Source organism: Olea europaea, chromosome 3, assembly GCF_002742605.1.
Source record: "Olea europaea var. sylvestris chromosome 3, O_europaea_v1, whole genome shotgun sequence".
Classification (NCBI taxonomy): Eukaryota; Viridiplantae; Streptophyta; class Magnoliopsida; order Lamiales; family Oleaceae; genus Olea; species Olea europaea.
In genome coordinates this window covers 24,922,371-24,939,590 of record NC_036239.1, presented here as the reverse complement: position 1 = coordinate 24,939,590, position 17,220 = coordinate 24,922,371, and the positions used below count along the sequence as shown (strand labels likewise).

General features: G+C 39.6%; 3 protein-coding genes and 1 pseudogene across 3 annotated transcripts in view; 3 read left to right on the top strand and 1 right to left on the bottom strand.

The window, feature by feature from the left end:
- Nucleotides 1-7,182, top strand: part of LOC111390843 (protein TRIGALACTOSYLDIACYLGLYCEROL 2, chloroplastic-like) — a 7,652-nt gene extending 470 nt beyond the window's left edge. Inside the window, exons 2-3 of the mRNA XM_023015973.1 lie at nt 5,750-5,876; nt 6,416-7,182. Coding sequence (XP_022871741.1) covers nt 5,750-5,876; nt 6,416-6,635 — 347 coding nt within the window. The 3' untranslated portion in view covers nt 6,636-7,182. The remainder of the gene's footprint in view (nt 1-5,749; nt 5,877-6,415) is intronic.
- Nucleotides 7,183-8,958: 1,776 nt separating this feature from the next.
- On the top strand, nt 8,959-9,663 carry LOC111391950 (agamous-like MADS-box protein AGL62). The gene has a single exon (XM_023017237.1). The coding sequence runs from the start codon at nt 9,023-9,025 to the stop codon at nt 9,512-9,514; it is 492 nt and encodes a 163-aa protein (XP_022873005.1). The 5' UTR covers nt 8,959-9,022; the 3' UTR covers nt 9,515-9,663.
- Nucleotides 9,664-9,710: 47 nt separating this feature from the next.
- Nucleotides 9,711-11,042, top strand: LOC111380416 (annotated as a pseudogene).
- A 1,555-nt stretch (nt 11,043-12,597) lies between these two features.
- Nucleotides 12,598-13,167, bottom strand: LOC111390841. Its single transcript, XM_023015961.1, has one exon. The coding sequence runs from the start codon at nt 12,975-12,977 to the stop codon at nt 12,684-12,686; it is 294 nt and encodes a 97-aa protein (XP_022871729.1). The 5' UTR covers nt 12,978-13,167; the 3' UTR covers nt 12,598-12,683.
- Between the last annotated feature and the right edge of the window lie 4,053 nt (nt 13,168-17,220).

Genomic DNA, 17,220 nt, shown 5'->3' with positions numbered 1-17,220 from the left:
CCTCTTTTCCCCTGCTTCTCGTATTTATAATATGTTCTGTAACAACCACTTCAAACATTTCTGTTAGCCACCCATGTGTTTGTTGATTTTCTCCTTCGGCAATTTCCTTTCCTGCCCTCAGCCTTTTCTTGCATAAGGTATATTGAGTTGGATGGTGTCCTATCATTACTCGCCCCCCGAAATCCACCTTGTTCTCAAGGTGGAAGCTGTTGCAGTTTGCTCAATTCTTCATACAAACACACACTTTCCCTTGTAAGTACTACTACCATGGTCATCGCAGAGAAGGGACGTTTCAGCTTTTTGAAGTGAACAGATTTATTTAGTCGAGCAATTAGCACCAGTATAATATCCAAGGCAACTCGACATAATCTTCTCTCCTTTTGTTAGGCGTCATCTCCATCTTCTCCGATGTGTTTTGCAGCAGCGAGCTAGATTCAAAAACCTCCGACGGAGGAGAAATCAACAGCTCATCATCCTCTTTGATGGTGCCTTCTTGTTGAGGTGGAAGGAGCTTCCAGTTTGTGACCTTTTGAGACAAACCAAATGCAATCATCAAACCCTTCAATTCTCCCCAAGTTTTCACTGGCCTTTGTCAATCGACCTGCTGAAACGAATCCCATGCTTCGTCGCCAAAACACGCTATGACAGCCTCTATTTCTCTGCTTCCTGATAACTGATTTCTGGAGAGAATCTTCTCCACCTCCAACACCCACCATTTTGTGTTTTCACTGTAGAACATTGGTATTTTCAGTCTACCTTGTGCATCCAGCTCCGAATCTTCATCGTGATCTCCTTCCCTTTGCATTATTATCTTCTCCAACCGATTGAAGATCGAGCTCCATCTCTCCTCCAATTGTTTGCTGAAATTTGCTTCCATTGGCCCTAGGATCAATGCTCTGATACCAAATGTTAAGTTCCTGTATCAATTGGCTATCGAACATGAGGAAATAGAATAGTTATGAATGGAAACAGGATTCAATGATGCAACGAGACTGTGGATTTTATTGCTACACCGATATAATAGTGAAAAGATAAAATGAAATTAAAGCCAGGAAGCTAATCCATAAGCTAGGTAACTGTTGAAAAATATGGAGCCTAAATGTTAGGCTTTACAATTTCAATGGTGGCAGACACATTTCCTCAAAAGCATGGCAGCAAATGTTGAAAAAGAATGTGAATGGAAAAGTTGAAAACCATTTCTTGGAAGAAGTTTCTTGCCATGCATTTATGAGAGCCAATTTTGTTGAAAATGGATGGATATGCATTTAATGAGGAAGGTGAAATTTTTCCTATAAATTGGAGCCAAAGTAGGAGGAAAGTAGTGTGCCAAAACGAGAGCAAAAGAGAAGTGCAAGAAAATCGTGTAGAGTGAAAACACGAGAGATAGTGAGCAAAACACAAAGTGAGAAGCAGTTAGGCTTTCGTTTGTGTAGAAAATTAACGAGAGAAAATTGAGAGATTGTCTTTGCGTAGGCAAATAAAATACAGAGAGTGTATTTGTTGTATTCCTTTTATTCTCTTGTTGATACAGTAAAAGAATTGGTGTGGGTTTGTGGACGTAGGCACGATTGCCGAACCACGTAAATTCCTTTGTCACTTGCACTTATTATTTTTGCTACATTTATTTCTTCTCAATTCAAATTATTTTGCGTCCCACTGATCCTGACGGAATTAGTAGCGGTCTAATTTCCTAACAGTAACTTTTCTATTAAAGCAATGAAATACATGATGAAAAGATAATTGGACTTCCGAGAGGTCTAAACTCTCCCACAGACTTCTTCAAACCCCCCCCCCCTTTCCCTTACTTCCTGTATTTATCATATGTTCTGTAACAACCACTTCAACCATTTCTATTAGCCACCCATGTGTTTGTTGATTTTCTGCTTTGGCAATTTCTTTTCCTGCCCTCAGCCTTTTCTTGCATATGGTATATTGAGTTGGATAGTGTCCTATCAATGCAACTGCTCTGATTTTGGCTGCGAGGCTGGTCAGTTTTGCTATTAGTCACTATCAAAGAGGTTAGGGTTATATTCATATATATACTCTAGGGTTAGGCTTTAAGTTGAGCCATTAAAGGGGTAAACGGGCTAAGATTCAAGCCATCCATAAGGAAAACAATTGGGCCGGGTGTAGCTCATGGACTTGGTTGTTGGACTTATTTCATTCATCGGCCTATGCCTATGAAATAATATTAACCCACGTTAACATCATAGCCCGAGATTTATTGGGTATTAAAAACCCAACAAATCTCCACCTTGATGCCCAATAAATCTGCAAGCAATCAAAACACACAATTAACACTTGCATAATCAAGGTAGCCAATAAAATTGGGTCACAGACCTTACCTCGTGTTTCCAACTTGAAACACATACCATACCTGCTCCATGTACTCACTGGGGCTAAGGTCAAAAAACACCCAAGTAGAAGTAAATATTTAACGGTAAACAATCAAGAGCAAATACACATGCGATGACGATATACTATAGGATAACACACACAGATTTTTTCAGAAACATGTTCACATAGAACCATAGATTAACACCAAGTCAATCAAACCACGGTCAACCACATATGCAACACATACATAAATGACCCTAAGAAAAGATCTCATCACACTTATCCTATCACATTCCGTGTTGCTCACATCTCGAGAACACATATCTCCTCTCATCGCCTACCACGCTCACTAGACAGATCACACAACTCATGTCTAACTGGTGAGTCACAATAGATCCTAAGTCCACCGAATAATCCTCTATCTTCACATCACTTCTCCCAACCTACGTGGATAATGGGTCTCCACCTAACAGAAGTGATAGAAGTGTCTCTCTCACACTCCACCTGATCAGGGTCTCTTTCCAGATAAAGGATCCTAGACATTTGATCACATCTCCACTCGTGATCCAAATGTCACACTCTACATCCCTTGGTACAAACCACCATGTACCCTTAGGCATCTATACTCCACCTCACCAAAAGATACACAGCACACTGCTAATGCATCCTAACCCACTATGCATGCAAGCAATTACACCAAGTAATCCTAATGTCTCAAATTCATGCAAATGCACATATCAAACACATTGAGATGTAGCAAATAATTACGCAACAAAATTTAGACAATCACACACATGCAGAAAGGATCACACACAGATGCATATGCAGTGACTAGGTTTACACTCAATAAACCTCACTGGGGTCATAACTCGACCCCTCAACCAAATTCGTCTCACCTCTCATCTTTCCCTTCAGCTTATCTTTCTTCTTGGGACAGTCCCTAATAAAGTGTCCAGACTTACCACAACTGTAACACCTTTTACCACTAGACTTGTCTCGTCCCTTGCCCTTCTTCTTACTACCCTCGTCACTCGAGTCACTACTCGAATCACTACCGTCTTGAGTTCTACCCAAATTCATTTGCTTAAACTTCATCGCCACTCCTCTTATCCTCTTTTTTAGCCTTAATCTCCATCTCCTTACTCCTAAGTGAGTCTATGACAATCTCGGGTGTTAAGGTATCCCTACCATACTTAATTGCATTCTTAACTTCCCTATATGAGTCGAGCATGGAATTAAGCAGGATAATAGCCTTATACGTTTCAGATACCTCTTCATCACAGTTAACGATGTCTTGAACTAATTTGTTAAAGACATCCAGATTATCATCAAGATCCTTTGAAGGATCCATTTTAAAGTTGAAAAATCGTTCAAGCAAGTACAATTTATTAAGAGTTGACTTAAGCAAATATAAGTCCTCCAACTTTTCCCAAAGTTGTTTTGTAGAATCCAGTTTTCCTACTTTTTTCAAAACAGTATCAGATAGGTGTAAAATAATTGAAGTGTATGCAAGTTCATCATACTCTTCTTTTTCTACATCTGTTAAATTTGCAGGAAATTTGCCATCTATGGCCTTTGAAACTTTTTGTTGGACCAAAATACCCTTCATCTTTTGTTGCCAAATTGAAAAATCCCCTTTCCCATTAAAAATTCCAACTTCAAAGCGTGAAGACATTTAAAAAAAAAACTAGAACAACCAAAAGTACAGATAGGTCACAAAAAGTTATCCTACGGCCGCAATATACACCGTTCTAGATTTCCAGGGTTCCGTAAGATTCACAATCTTAGATCAAGGGAATATTCGAACGGGTCAAGTCCAGGTGTTCTAACAGGAAAATCAATGCAACACGAAGGTATGTAAACAAAAGTTCGAATTTCCACGCAACAAGCCTCACACAGTGACTATATGACAGGTAAAGCACAAAATCAACTACCAACTTGCAATCAAAACTCAACACTTCAAAAAACAGAGCAAATAATTCCTAAATTTTCTAGCACAAGCAATGGCAACCCCCAATCCTAACGATCACCCCACACGATGATCTGCTAATGCTGAAATTTAAAACTAAGTTAAGCCAATATACCAGAGCGGACTATCTGAGTCCGTAAATTATGAGAGTTGCGAATTTATCACTTTAGGACCACCACTATTCGTCCTAAAGTCTCTGAAAACTGCAGCAACCAAAAAATCACGATCGAGTCCCGAACGCCCAAAGAACAACACTGTCCAGATTCTTCTGTGTACCCTGAAACAAAAAACTTCCAACACGAAAAATGTCAGAAATAATATGAGGAACAAACTGCCTGAAGAGACCGTATCCAAATTCAGTCTCACGCGCGGCCTCTCTTCTCTGCGCGTGGGCCTCACGCGCCACCACACGTGCAGCCGTCGTCCAACACGAGCCGGCCTGCAGGGTTTTTCTCCTCCTGCACATCACGTCAGTGGTCTCCGTTTCCCCAAACTCCTTCTGGATTGATCAGAAAGCACAAAAAACGGAGACTGATTTTAACAATTTTTGGATAGCTTCTTCGATCTGATTTCTGCTGCGTTTCTGCCAATTTTCTTGACGATTTCTGGTAGATTTCACGAGCCAAAACCTTCACCTTGAAGCTCTGATACCAATTGTTGCGGAAGCTCTCTCAAAAGGATCTTCAAATGGTGGTTTTCCAGGCTCAGTCCAACGTACCTTTCTCTACCAACAACCAATCCAAACGACTCCAAACCACAACCAATTGATTCACCTTTGTTGCTATACAATCTTACCCACGTAGGACAAGAAGGGATGATGATTTATGGTCACAAAGGCTAGGAGAAGACACCACAAAGGTATACTATGAAAGAACTACCAATTGCACACGTTATACAAGCGTTTTGGACACTTCTGGACACCTTTTTCTCACACAAAAGGGGGGAAGCCGGGATTCACTAGTTTCTTCTCTCAAAATCACACAATCATCATATCAAAGAGGCTAGGGTTATATTCATATATATACTCTAGGGTTAGGCTTTAAGTTGGGCCATTAAAGGGGTAAACGGGCCAAGATTCAAGCCATCCATAAGAAAAACAATTGAGCCGGGTGTAGCTCATGGACTTGGTTGTTGGACTTATTTCATTCATCGGTCTATGCCTATGAAATAATATTAACCCACGTTAACATCATAGCTCGGGATTTATTGGGTATTAAAAACCCAACAGTCACTATAAAATTTTAGTGGTGGAATGTTGTTAGTGTTGTATTTCTTGCTTTTCTGTAGAGACCGGTTGCAAATTAGAGTGCAACAGATGGAAAATAACCCTGCATAGTATGGTCATTTTGCATACATGTTCTTCTTGCTTCCTTTTTTGGTATAATTTTTATTGCTGCCATAGAAGATAATATATTCTCAAGCAAAATTCTGTTATTGATGCAGTGATGTCTCAGATCAAAGCCATGGCTGAAGATATTCAACCTTTACTGGCAGAAGTTCACGATAGTGGTTTGCTGAAGGAAGTTGAAAATTTAACCAAAAGCATTACACAGGCTTCTGAGGATTTAAGGTAGAGTACTCCAGTAGTCAATTTTGGCGTCAGCGAACTAATTCAAGGTTTTGGGTGCTTTGTCTCCTCCATTCTGTTGCTGCATGTTTGCATGTGTACGCGTTTTTATGGTCAAACATATGTTGAATCTTGGAATAGTTCAGCTAAGTTTCTGAAAATCATGTAGAAGTTGAAACATACTCAAAATGTAGTATATAAAATGTCTGATTTTTGAAGCGTCTTCGTAATGCTTTAATTCTTCCATTCTATTGAAGAAACCAAGCTTTTCGTTTGTGGATGTGTCCAGCCTGGCCCAGTGACTAAAAGGGTGTCGTTGATGTTCATTGGATGCATCCATTGGTCAGCTTGTAGTTTGCTGATAATTATGGATAATATCTTTGGTTCTGTTTAGTTTTCTAATATGATAAATGTATTCCTAATATGCGGATGACAAAAATTAGACTTTCTAATTTGATCGGGGAGAACTAATGTACTTTGGTCTTAGAAGCATATATTAAATGGCTATTGGCTCACACGGTTTTATATGTAAAACTCTACAGAAGGGTGCATTCTTCCGTTATGACTCCTGAGAACACAGAATTAATTCAGAAGTCTATATATACCCCCATTTTCACTTTGAAGAACTTTGAGGTGGGTTGTCTTCGCAATGCTTCAATTCTGATTCTACACTTCTTTTACTCATTCATCCTATATCTCTTTATTCTAATGGCCGCTGGTAATTGTTTCCTCTTGATGTCACTCAACATTTGCAGAGTATAAGTTCAGATATATTAGGATTTACTGGTGATGAAGTTACAAGGCAGAATTTGAAATTGCTTATTAAGTCACTCAGCAGGCTACTATGAAGATGGAAAATATTCTAAGTCAAATTCAAAGTTCAGGCAGTTGATTATTGCTAATGAGGTTTCTACCATGACATCCTCTTATTTATAGTTGCCAGAAAGGCTCCGTATAATAGATATGTCGATATTTTGTGCATTTGGTCACGGAATTGATTTGGTGTGACACCCTCAATCCTCATCCTTCGGCAACTTATGTTTGCTGTAAATAACACTTTCAGCTGCCTCTCTCTCAAGTTTTCGAATACTAATTGCTGTGTGGTGTCTAGTCTTGGAAATTTGATAGTAAAACAAAATTTACCCAATTGGTGTAAAATTAGCTAGCGCTCCATTACATTTTGGACAGCACTCGCTTTCTGCAGCAACTATTGTAAAGGCATTATTTAGAGGCCAATTAATTTTCAGAAAATTCTTCAATTAATGCTTATTTTTGTACTTGATATGATTCTCTTGAATAAGAAAAAGTAAACGTGTTTAGATGATGTACGTTGGACAGATTCCATTTTGTTCCCCCCTTCACTGCATTGCGAATTTCTCTGGTTTTTGTAATCTGTAGAATGATGCAAGCTTGATCTACAATTCCATAGGTAAAATGCCTCAAATTTATCGGTAGATTAGTTTAGTAACAGCCGGATTTTTACTGGAGAATTTTATGTTTTATCAGTGATCTCTTTTAGTGTTAGTAAATCTCAGCTGACTAATAGCAAGTTGAAGAGACACAAGACCATGAAACCTTATGATTTAAGGTTTTGGCATTTGGCCTAAAGAATTTAAACTTTCTGACATACAAATCAGCGATGAGATGATCGTTCTCAGGTGTTACAATTCTCGGCCATCTCAAACTCTGTGCAACTTACAAGATAACAAGAACCAACTTCATGTGACTGACCACATTGTTCTAATGTGCCTTTTAAAGTCGTATATATGTATATCATAAGCATGCATCATATGCATGATGTTTGTTTATTGAGTGTCAGTTTATTCCATGTCATCCCTTCCTACTTTTCGGATGATGAATGCAAGATTATTAGAGTCGACTACTTGTGGTGAGACAAACTTAGTTACTACTGACACATTCAAATTTGACTTCGTTTTGAAATAAAAACATTTAATTTAATTTTCTTATGCTTTATTAAGTACAGAAAAATTCTACAAATTCTTTTCATACAAAAGTGATAAATCTTTATTAGTTTAAAGAAAAGTTTAATTGCTGTTCTGCATTTATGATTTGAAGATAATTAAATGATAATACTTTTTTGAGTCTAAGGTATCTATTTTAGCTACTGTTTGACAATCATTAATGGAGAAAACAAAGTTTTGAATAGACTTTTTTAAGAAAATGTGTGATTAAAAAGTAGACAAGTTTTTTATTTATGTGTAAAATATTTTATTGTGTAAATGTGATTGAAAATGAACATGTAGAATAAAGAATTTTAAAATAATGATTGCCAAATAGGAGCTTAGCACGTGACAATCTCGATGGACAACAAAGGTTCCATAGGCATTGGAAGGCACGCATGTTGTTGTTCGTAAGCTTATATGATCACTGTAATGAGATTCATGCCAAAAGATTAAAATGATAAATATTTTGAGATAGTTAGACATTAATGTGTGAACTTCGAGGATGATTCCATAAAGAGAAAATTATTGTAAACCGTATACATGTTCACATGTACTGTTACTAGTTGAATATTCGCTCAAATATTTTTGCATTGTAGGTGTGACCATATACTAGAAATTGGTGTCAATTCTCCTAAGATGGGAAGATGGAATATTGAGTGCTTGACCGTGGTTCGGTGGGTCTATCATTTGAAAAACTTGAAAAATGTAATAAATGATTCTTTTGTAATTATTTAACTTGTAGAAATGATTTATTAAAAATTGTAATGTTAATTTCCGATGTCTTTCTTAAATAAACAACTATATTTCTTTTATTAGATAAGAGTTAATTTAATATTAATAAAATAATGTTAAAAATGTTTATTATTTTAAATATATCTATTCTAAAATAAGATAAAAATTTCATGTCAAACACCTATGTTGTTTATAGTTATACAATATTATTAACGATTTGAAAGTCACTTCAAGAGCGGAATCATAGCGGTTTGATATATTCTTAGAGAATCCTTTTACATGGATTTTATCAAGACATACCAATGAAGTTAGTTAGGAAATAATTTGAACAGTCAACCCTTCACACCCCCCAACGGTCAGAACACCATAACCCTCTATAAAACCAGTCTCTCCACCCGAGTTTCAGAATCACTCTAACATTCTGTCAGACTTATTCTCTCTCTTGTTTGTAAGATGGTGATGAATAAGGAAAGTGACGCCGTGATGAAGAAGAAAACTCTGGGTAGAAGGAAAATTGATATGAAGAAAATTGAGAGGTTGAGCAACCGGCAGGTGACTTTTTCTAAACGCCGAGTCGGACTCTTCAAGAAAGCGAGGGAACTTTGTGTTCTGACTGGCGCCGAAATCGCTATTATTGTACAATCGGTAGCCGGAAAACGTTTCTATGCTTTCGGGCACAACAACGTGGATTCCGTAATCGATCGTTTTGAGAACGGAAGTCCTGTTGGTTCTGTGGAAAACACTGGAAAAACACCAGACCATGGGAAGGATTATTCTGGGATTTGTAAGGAGTCGGAGGCGGAGAACAGGGTGATTGACGGTGGCGGGTTCTGGTGGGCTGAGAAGGTGGACGGACTTGAACTGGAGGAACTTGAGAGGTACAATGCGGCATTGGAGGAATTGATGAAGAATTTGGACAAGAAAGCACATTCCTCGTTTGTTTGATTGATTATCTTAGGTATCAATTTTTTGTATTATCTTTAGAAAGATAAATTTAGGTTCTTGTTAATACGAGAATTGATTGATGTAATAAAACGAATTTCAAATTAGTGTATTAGTTTCTTGGGTTAATTTTACGTTTTTGATCCAATTTCTTGTTGCAAATTTCAAGCTGTAATATAGTACTAATATAACAAGATTTATGTTTGGTTTTATTCATTCTGGGATTGTTGTTTTTCTTTTTTAATTTGTAGAGAAAACATTAATCCAATTTCATCGGGTTGTGTGTGATCCGAAAGTCCCTGTGGTTGAAGGGTATGTTTTAAAAAATAAGGTTGGATTTTATTTTTACGCTAAAAACGATCACCCGAAATCAGGCAAACGAGATTTACGAAAAGACATAAGCAGCACAGTTACTGCTATTTTTCTACCTGCAATTGGCCTTATAAATATTTTTTTGGCAATTTTTATTTATTTATTTTTTAAAAACATGATGAAAAAATAAGTTGTTTAACGTCATTTTGATAGATTTTTGGACATAAAACTGTTATCATATACAAGATGTGTTAATTAATGAAACTTTGAGGATTATGACATGAAAAATCGTCAGGATTGAACCTGATCCAAGATTTGTGTTCAAGTTTGATGAGGAGCCAGAGTGTAGTCCAAAAGTTTTTCAGGTCAATGGGAATGTTAAGCAGTCCGTTTTTACTTGCAATTTCAGGCTCAGGAATTCAGGGTAGAGGAATTTGAGATGCTGCAGGTCAATTGTTTTGTTATTGATTTGAATTCTTGGAACTTTTTCTTAACTTGATTTTGATCAATAATCAAGTCTTTATAGATAAGGGAAAATTTTGATTTTTGTATAATCTGGTGTATAAAAGGGGATCTCATATGTTACATCTTCCAATGCACGAGCAATTCTGTTGGACCCATTAGAGTCTAATCATACACTACGCTTATGTCTCAACGCCAGATTACTAATATTCATACTGATTAGCTAGGCTCAAATCCAGGGGCATGGCTCATTCTTCGGCACTGCCACAGCACTTGGAAGCCTTGGGGGCGGCTTGAGGCCTGGCAGGAAGGCAATGGCATTGATGTCCTCGGCTACCACTTTGAACTCATCTCCGAGGGCGGCATAGACAATAGACCACTAGCCAATTCGACTATTAGTACAAAAAATGGTGGAAAATTCAGCATTGGTGTAACCACTGGTTCAACCCCAATGAATAGTCCTAATAGTTGCTTTGATCTTAGTTCAGGGTCCAGTTCTGGATCAGAATTCAGATCAACGACAGGATCTGGATCTTGGGCATATATGTTCTACAGAGGCTTTGTCATGTCAGCTACATTTGAGGGCGAAGGGAAATGCAACCGGCCAGAAGTGTAAGTTGGGAAGCAGCACGTTACGTGAATGGAGGATGCAGCAGCTTTTTTGGCATTGGCTGCTGCCATTGATCTAAGCATGGATGCTTGTTGATTATTCTCTCAGAAACTCAAGAAAGAACTGAGACAATTCAATCTCGAATAATGCTATTTGTGCTGCATCATTTCGTGTGGCTGCATTCGGGATTTGATTCTTTGATCTGCAATTTCTAGCTGTATTTTGTTCGAGTGTACAGTTTTTAGCAGGTGTGTGTGTTTTTTTGTTATCCGTGTAATTGAGTTCTTTGCTGATAGAATGGAATTCGAAGTTTCTGGTTATTGGTACAAAAATAAAAACATTGGTTTCTGTAACGTTGCACTTGGCCTATTTGAAGTGGCTAGTCAAGGTATCACCGACATTAAACCGATGACCTCGAGCTGAGGTCGGAGCTCAGAGAAAACAGAAGTCATCGAGCTCTTTCGTCTCAAATGGAATGTTGAGCTAGAGAGGCTGACGCTAAAGTTAAGGCAATACGGTGTTCTCGAAGCCAGACCGAACTACAACGCCACAAGGCACTAAAGAAGAATGTCTTGTTGACGAGGGACACCCAACAAAAATTTGAAAGTAATCAGATTGAATTGTTCTTCTTGAGTCAATCTATTTTCCACCTTTTAGCTTGGTATGTTTTTATTCGCTTTTCTAAGTGGGGTGGTTCATGGCTAGGGCACAACGTCCACACTAGATTGAATCAAACAGAGTATCACTGAGAATTCTGCTTATGAACTGTCTGTTTCTTTGCATAGTGATAGAACCAATCGGACAAGAGACATATAGCTAAGCCCTAAACTAACTTGCTTTGCTTTTTCAACCATTGGTGGTACGATCCTATAAACTCTTAACGAACTTGTGGGGAATCTGTAGAACTTGGTAGTATAAAATTAGAATATGCACTCAGTTCCCATCTCTAGGGAACAAACTTTAGATCAAGGAAAGAACAAGGAGAGAACAAGGAAGCAAAACTCCGACGGAAAAAGAAAAAAGATATCGATTATACAGATTAAAACCTTAAAGAACGTACCCTTGACTACGTTTTACAGCAAAGTCGAAATTGTATTTTCAAGACAGTGATTGGTATTCACAAGAACGAACACCACATTTGCAAAAGGAAAAGAGAGAAAACTTCATTAACTTCTTTCTGTTGCAGCATCTTCGATGCTAGTTCCTGTAGTTTGTATATCCGGGAGGGTTTCAAGATCAGTGCAGACATCTTTCTCGTCCAAGGAATTGGATGGATCAGATGAAATGATAGGATCATGTTGAACTTCCTCAGAAGTCTGGTCAGAGAATTCATCCGTTCCACCATAGGTATCTGATTTCTCAACCCCAGTAGCATCATTCTTTTCTGTTAAAGATTCAATGTTATTTCCTGCTTCTACAGATGACTTCAATCTGATATTTTTTGATACAGATGACTCTAAACTATTAGATGAATTGGAGAACTCTCCCGAGGTTGATTCCGAGTCTTTATTTTTGACAAGTATTGTTGAATTAGAATCAACATGATTATTATCCTCATCTGAAGTGGAATTATTGGCCTCCCCTGATGTTGTACCCTCACCGGACCCTATCTGACCATGATTTAATTTAAACTTGCTCTCGGTTCCATTCAGCAAGGACGGATCACGACTCTCCATTCTCACCTCTGACAAATTGTTGCTTGTTTCTCTATGATCAATTGTCCCTTCAGTCAATGTTGTATTTAAAAGTGAGCTGCTCTCAGAATTTTTTTTCAGATTCTCCTCTGCCTCATTGGTTGTCACTTTTAGCCACATCCCCATCATTCACCTCTAAATCTGATATTTTGTCACCTAAATTGATTCCCTCACCATCGTTCTCCTTATTTTCCCTTTCTAAAATGTTGGTTTTGGGCCGCTCCTTCATGTTTTCAAAGCTTCCATTCTCCTTTTCAAGATCGACGACTTGATTATCATGTGCCACAGCACTAGAAGCATCGTCAGCTTTGTAATTTTCCTCGCGTGCTTCATGTGCACAATGATCATCTCCATCATGATCACTGTCCTCCAAAGAACCTTTCTCCATTTCACCATTATTCTCTTCAGAATATTTTTCTTCTGCGCTGTTCTCATCACCCTCATGTCCTGACTTCCCTTCGTCTATAAATTCCACCTCTATCAATTTCTACATCCGATTTCTCATGTTCGTGCTCATTTATTTCGTCCTCTTCACCTCCCGTCCCTTCATCTTCGTTCTGTCCAACTTTCTTGATATCTTGCTCTATCTTTTTCATGCTTCTTGTCTTCTACTTCTTCAATGGTTTCCTGTTCTATTGCTGCTTCGTCATGTTTCCCATTCTCATATAGAAAGTGACGAGCATTATAATGTATTGTGATGATTCCGGATTGGTAACCCCGAACTAGACCTGAATTTGCCCACGATGCTCGACCTCGACCTAAGACTCCTGAGTTAATCTTAGTGTGTTACGCCGGTTTGAGGTCAGGGTTTCCTCTTATCCGATGTTGCCCACCGACTTAATCTCCAAAAAAAAAAAAAAATAGACCCCACCTAAGTCTTCTCCTTCCCTGATTAGAACTTTAATAATATACTTCTAACCAAACTCCGACACCTAGTCCTAAGGGAAAAGGACTCTTTCAATAATAGAATCCTTCTACAGCTCCCCCACCAACACCTATAAATACTTGGTGAAGGCTCAACATCAAGGTACGTTTTCATTATCTTCAGTTTATAGCCTCACGTACTAAATTCCCTATCTGACTTAAGCATCGGAGAGGCGACGAGCACACACCTCGTTGCCTTTGTTGCAGGTATTCACAGACCGATTGTGTTCATCAAAGTGAAGTTGGACCATCAAGCTCGAGATCTTTTAGGTGATATTTTTTGGTAGCATCATTGGCGCCATCCGTGGGAAGTGCTACCAAAAGCCATGGTGAATACATGATCAGGTCTTCCACCAGCAAGCTCATCCGCTCCAAATTCTCCCCCTGGAGATCATCCTATCCCTCAAGAGGAATCATCAGAGATGGCAGCACCGCCACCGATTGTCATTACCACCGGAGCTTTTGAAGAGCTCCGCCAACAAGTTACCACATTGACTCAGTTATTAAGCCAAAGAAACTTACACCCATCACATTCACCAACACCGGATTGCGATCTTATGGCAGCTGCTCAAGCTCCAGCTCCACAAAACATCCTTGATGATGGTGTTGGAACCTCGGGTGTACTTCCTATGACCGCAGCATCAAGGGCAGTAACGATAGAGTCAGGGGAGCTTGCCAGAATCATCCAAGAAGGTATTGCTGCGAGCCTAGCACAGAAATCAAAGGGGACAACAGGCTTTACCCCTAGCACTCCTTTTACTCCTGAAGTACTGTCCTACCCCCTTCCGGATAGGTTCAAGTATCCCAGGATAAAGGAATATGATGGGACCACTGACCCTATCAACCACCTCAATATATATACCGATATCATGAACCTACAGGTCGCACCTGACGCTGTAATGTGCAAAGCCTTCCCTCAAACTCTTACGAGCACAGCTAGAGATTGGTTCTCCACATTAGAGCCAAACTCTATCTCCTCATTCGCAGACTTGGTTGATAAATTCTCCGCTTTCTTCGCAAGCAGCAAGCGAATTAGGAAAACAGTGGCATCACTTATGCAGATGCGCCAGGGACCTAATGAAACATTACGCAATTTCATGACTAGATTCAATAAAGAAAGACTTCAGATTCCCGATCTACATATTACAGCTGCGGTCTTAGCTTTGACATACGCTATAAGATGCGAAGCATTCAAGATGTCTTTGTCAAAAACCCCCCCAAAGTCAGTAACTGACCTCCTAACTCGAGCTAAGAAATACATCAATATGGAAAAAACTCTAACCCCAAGAAAGGACGTTTCACCTTTACTAAGGCCAGACAACAAGAGACCGCATGAACCCAATCAAGGAGACGACAATCCTCGGGTCAAGTAAAGACAAAACCCCCGACCAGAAACTTTTACTCCCTTGAATACATCAAGGTCCAACATCCTGATGGAGATCAAGGACCTCAAAGAGCTTAAGTGGCCTCCTAGAATGCGATCATTACCTGAAAACAGAGACAGAACCAAGTATTGTGACTTCCACCGGGACCACGGACATACCACTGAGGGATGTTTGGCTCTGAAGCAACAAATTTACGCCCTCATCAGGAGGGGTTTTTTGGGTCTTACACTAGCCATGAAAAACGCCCGAGGAACAATCAGAATAACATACATGGAGGGCGTGGTAGTGAACCACCAATGACAGGTACTATTAACGTTATTATCGAAGGAACAGCTTCAGGAGGAGACACCAACAGTGGACGTAAGAAGTATGCCAACAGCTTCCAGTCTTTTCCAACACGGATCTTGCTCATACAGAAGATATCACCTTCGGGTCCAAGGATTTGGAAGGAATATCCTTCCCCCATGATGACGCCCTAGTCATATCGGCTATCATAGCTAACTTCGAGGTCAAGAGAATTCTTGTGGATAACGGAAGTGCAGCTAATGTACTGTCTCATGAAGCTTTAGTTCAGATGGATATCTCAGTGGATCAACTTAAGCCTGTTAAAATACCCCTCCAAGGATTTGGTGGCGGGGTCATCACCCTTGAAGGTGTTGTTGGATTACCCATGACCTTGGGATCTGAAGGTCAGCAGGTAACCCATAGCCTACAACGCCATTCTGGGAAGACCATTGCTAAATAAAATCAGAGTTGTTATCTCAACTTTTCACCTGGCGATGAAGTTTCCCACATATAGTGGAGTTGGAGTCGTCCGAGAAAGCCAAACCATGGCATGCCAGTGCTACGTGACTAGTGTCCGAAAAATAAAGAACGACGTCATGCAGCTTTCAAAGCTCGAGCTCGAGCTTGAAAATCGTGGAAGACTCGCCCCGGTAGAGGAGCTGGTCGAGCTCGAGCCTGGTAGGAAGGTTACAGTAGGGCGTGACCTTGATTCAACCATCATGGCTAAACTCATAAGTTGTCTTTACCAAAACCAAGACGTATTCGCATGGACAGTTGAAGACATGCTCGGAATTGACCCCGAGGTTGCCGTACACAGGCTCAATGTAAACCCAGGAGCCAAACCTGTCAGACAAAGGAAAAGACAGTTTGCACTCGAACGGCGCGATGTCATAGAGAAGAGATTGCCAAGCTCCTCAATGCACAATTCATCCGAGAAGTGCAATATCCTGACTGGCTCGCTAATGTAGTTCTCGTAAAAAAGGCCAATGGAAAGTGGCGAGTTTGCATTGACTTCACTGATTTGAACAAAGCATGTCCGAAAGATAGCTATCCCCTCCCCCAGATTGATAGTCTCGTTGACAGCACTTTGGGTCACAAATTGTACAATTTTTTAGACGCATTCTCAGGGTACCACCAAATACCAATGGCCACAGAAGATCAAGAGAAGACCTCATTCATGGCAGATTTCGCCATCTATTATTATAAGGCCATGCCATTCGACTTAAAGAACGCAAGGGCTACATATCAGAGGCTAATCAACATGGTCTTTGCTAATTTAATTGGAAAAACCATTGAGGCTTACGTAGATGACATGGTGGTCTCGAACTTGAAGAAGTGTTTTCCACTCAGCGGAAATACAACATGAAGCTCAACCAAACAAAATGTGCCTTTGGGGTAGCATCAGGAAAGTTTCTACGTTTCATGATCACAAATAGAGGAATAGAAGCTAACCCTGACAAGATCCAAGCCCTAATATCTATGGAAGCCCCAAAGAGCAAAAAGGACATCTAAAAGCTTACAGGTCGGGTAGCAGCATTGAACAGATTTGTCTCTCGGGCAGCGGATAGATGTTTTCCCTTCTTTAAAGTTCTGAGAGGCCACAAGAGCTTTGAATGGAATGATGAATGCGATCTAGCCTTCCAACAGCTTAAGTAAACTTTAGCTATACCTCCAGTTCTTGCCAAACCAGAGCCTGGTGATACTTTGTTCCTTTCCTTGGCTGTTTCTTGAAACGCCGTAAGTGGGGTACTAGTAAAGGAAAAAGGAAAGGTGCAACAACCCATCTACTGTGTCAGTAAAGTACTTCTTGACACCGAGACTCGGTATAACCTTGCGGAACAGTTAGCTCTTGCCTTGATAGTAACTGCTAGAAAGTTACGACAATATTTCCAATCTCACCCCATAATAGTTCTCACCAATCAACCACTCAAGCACATACTTCAGAGGCCAGATGTCTCGGGAAGGTTATTAAAATGGAAGATCGATTTGGGCGAGTTCGACATAGAATTCAAGCCTCGACCTTCCATCAAAGCACAG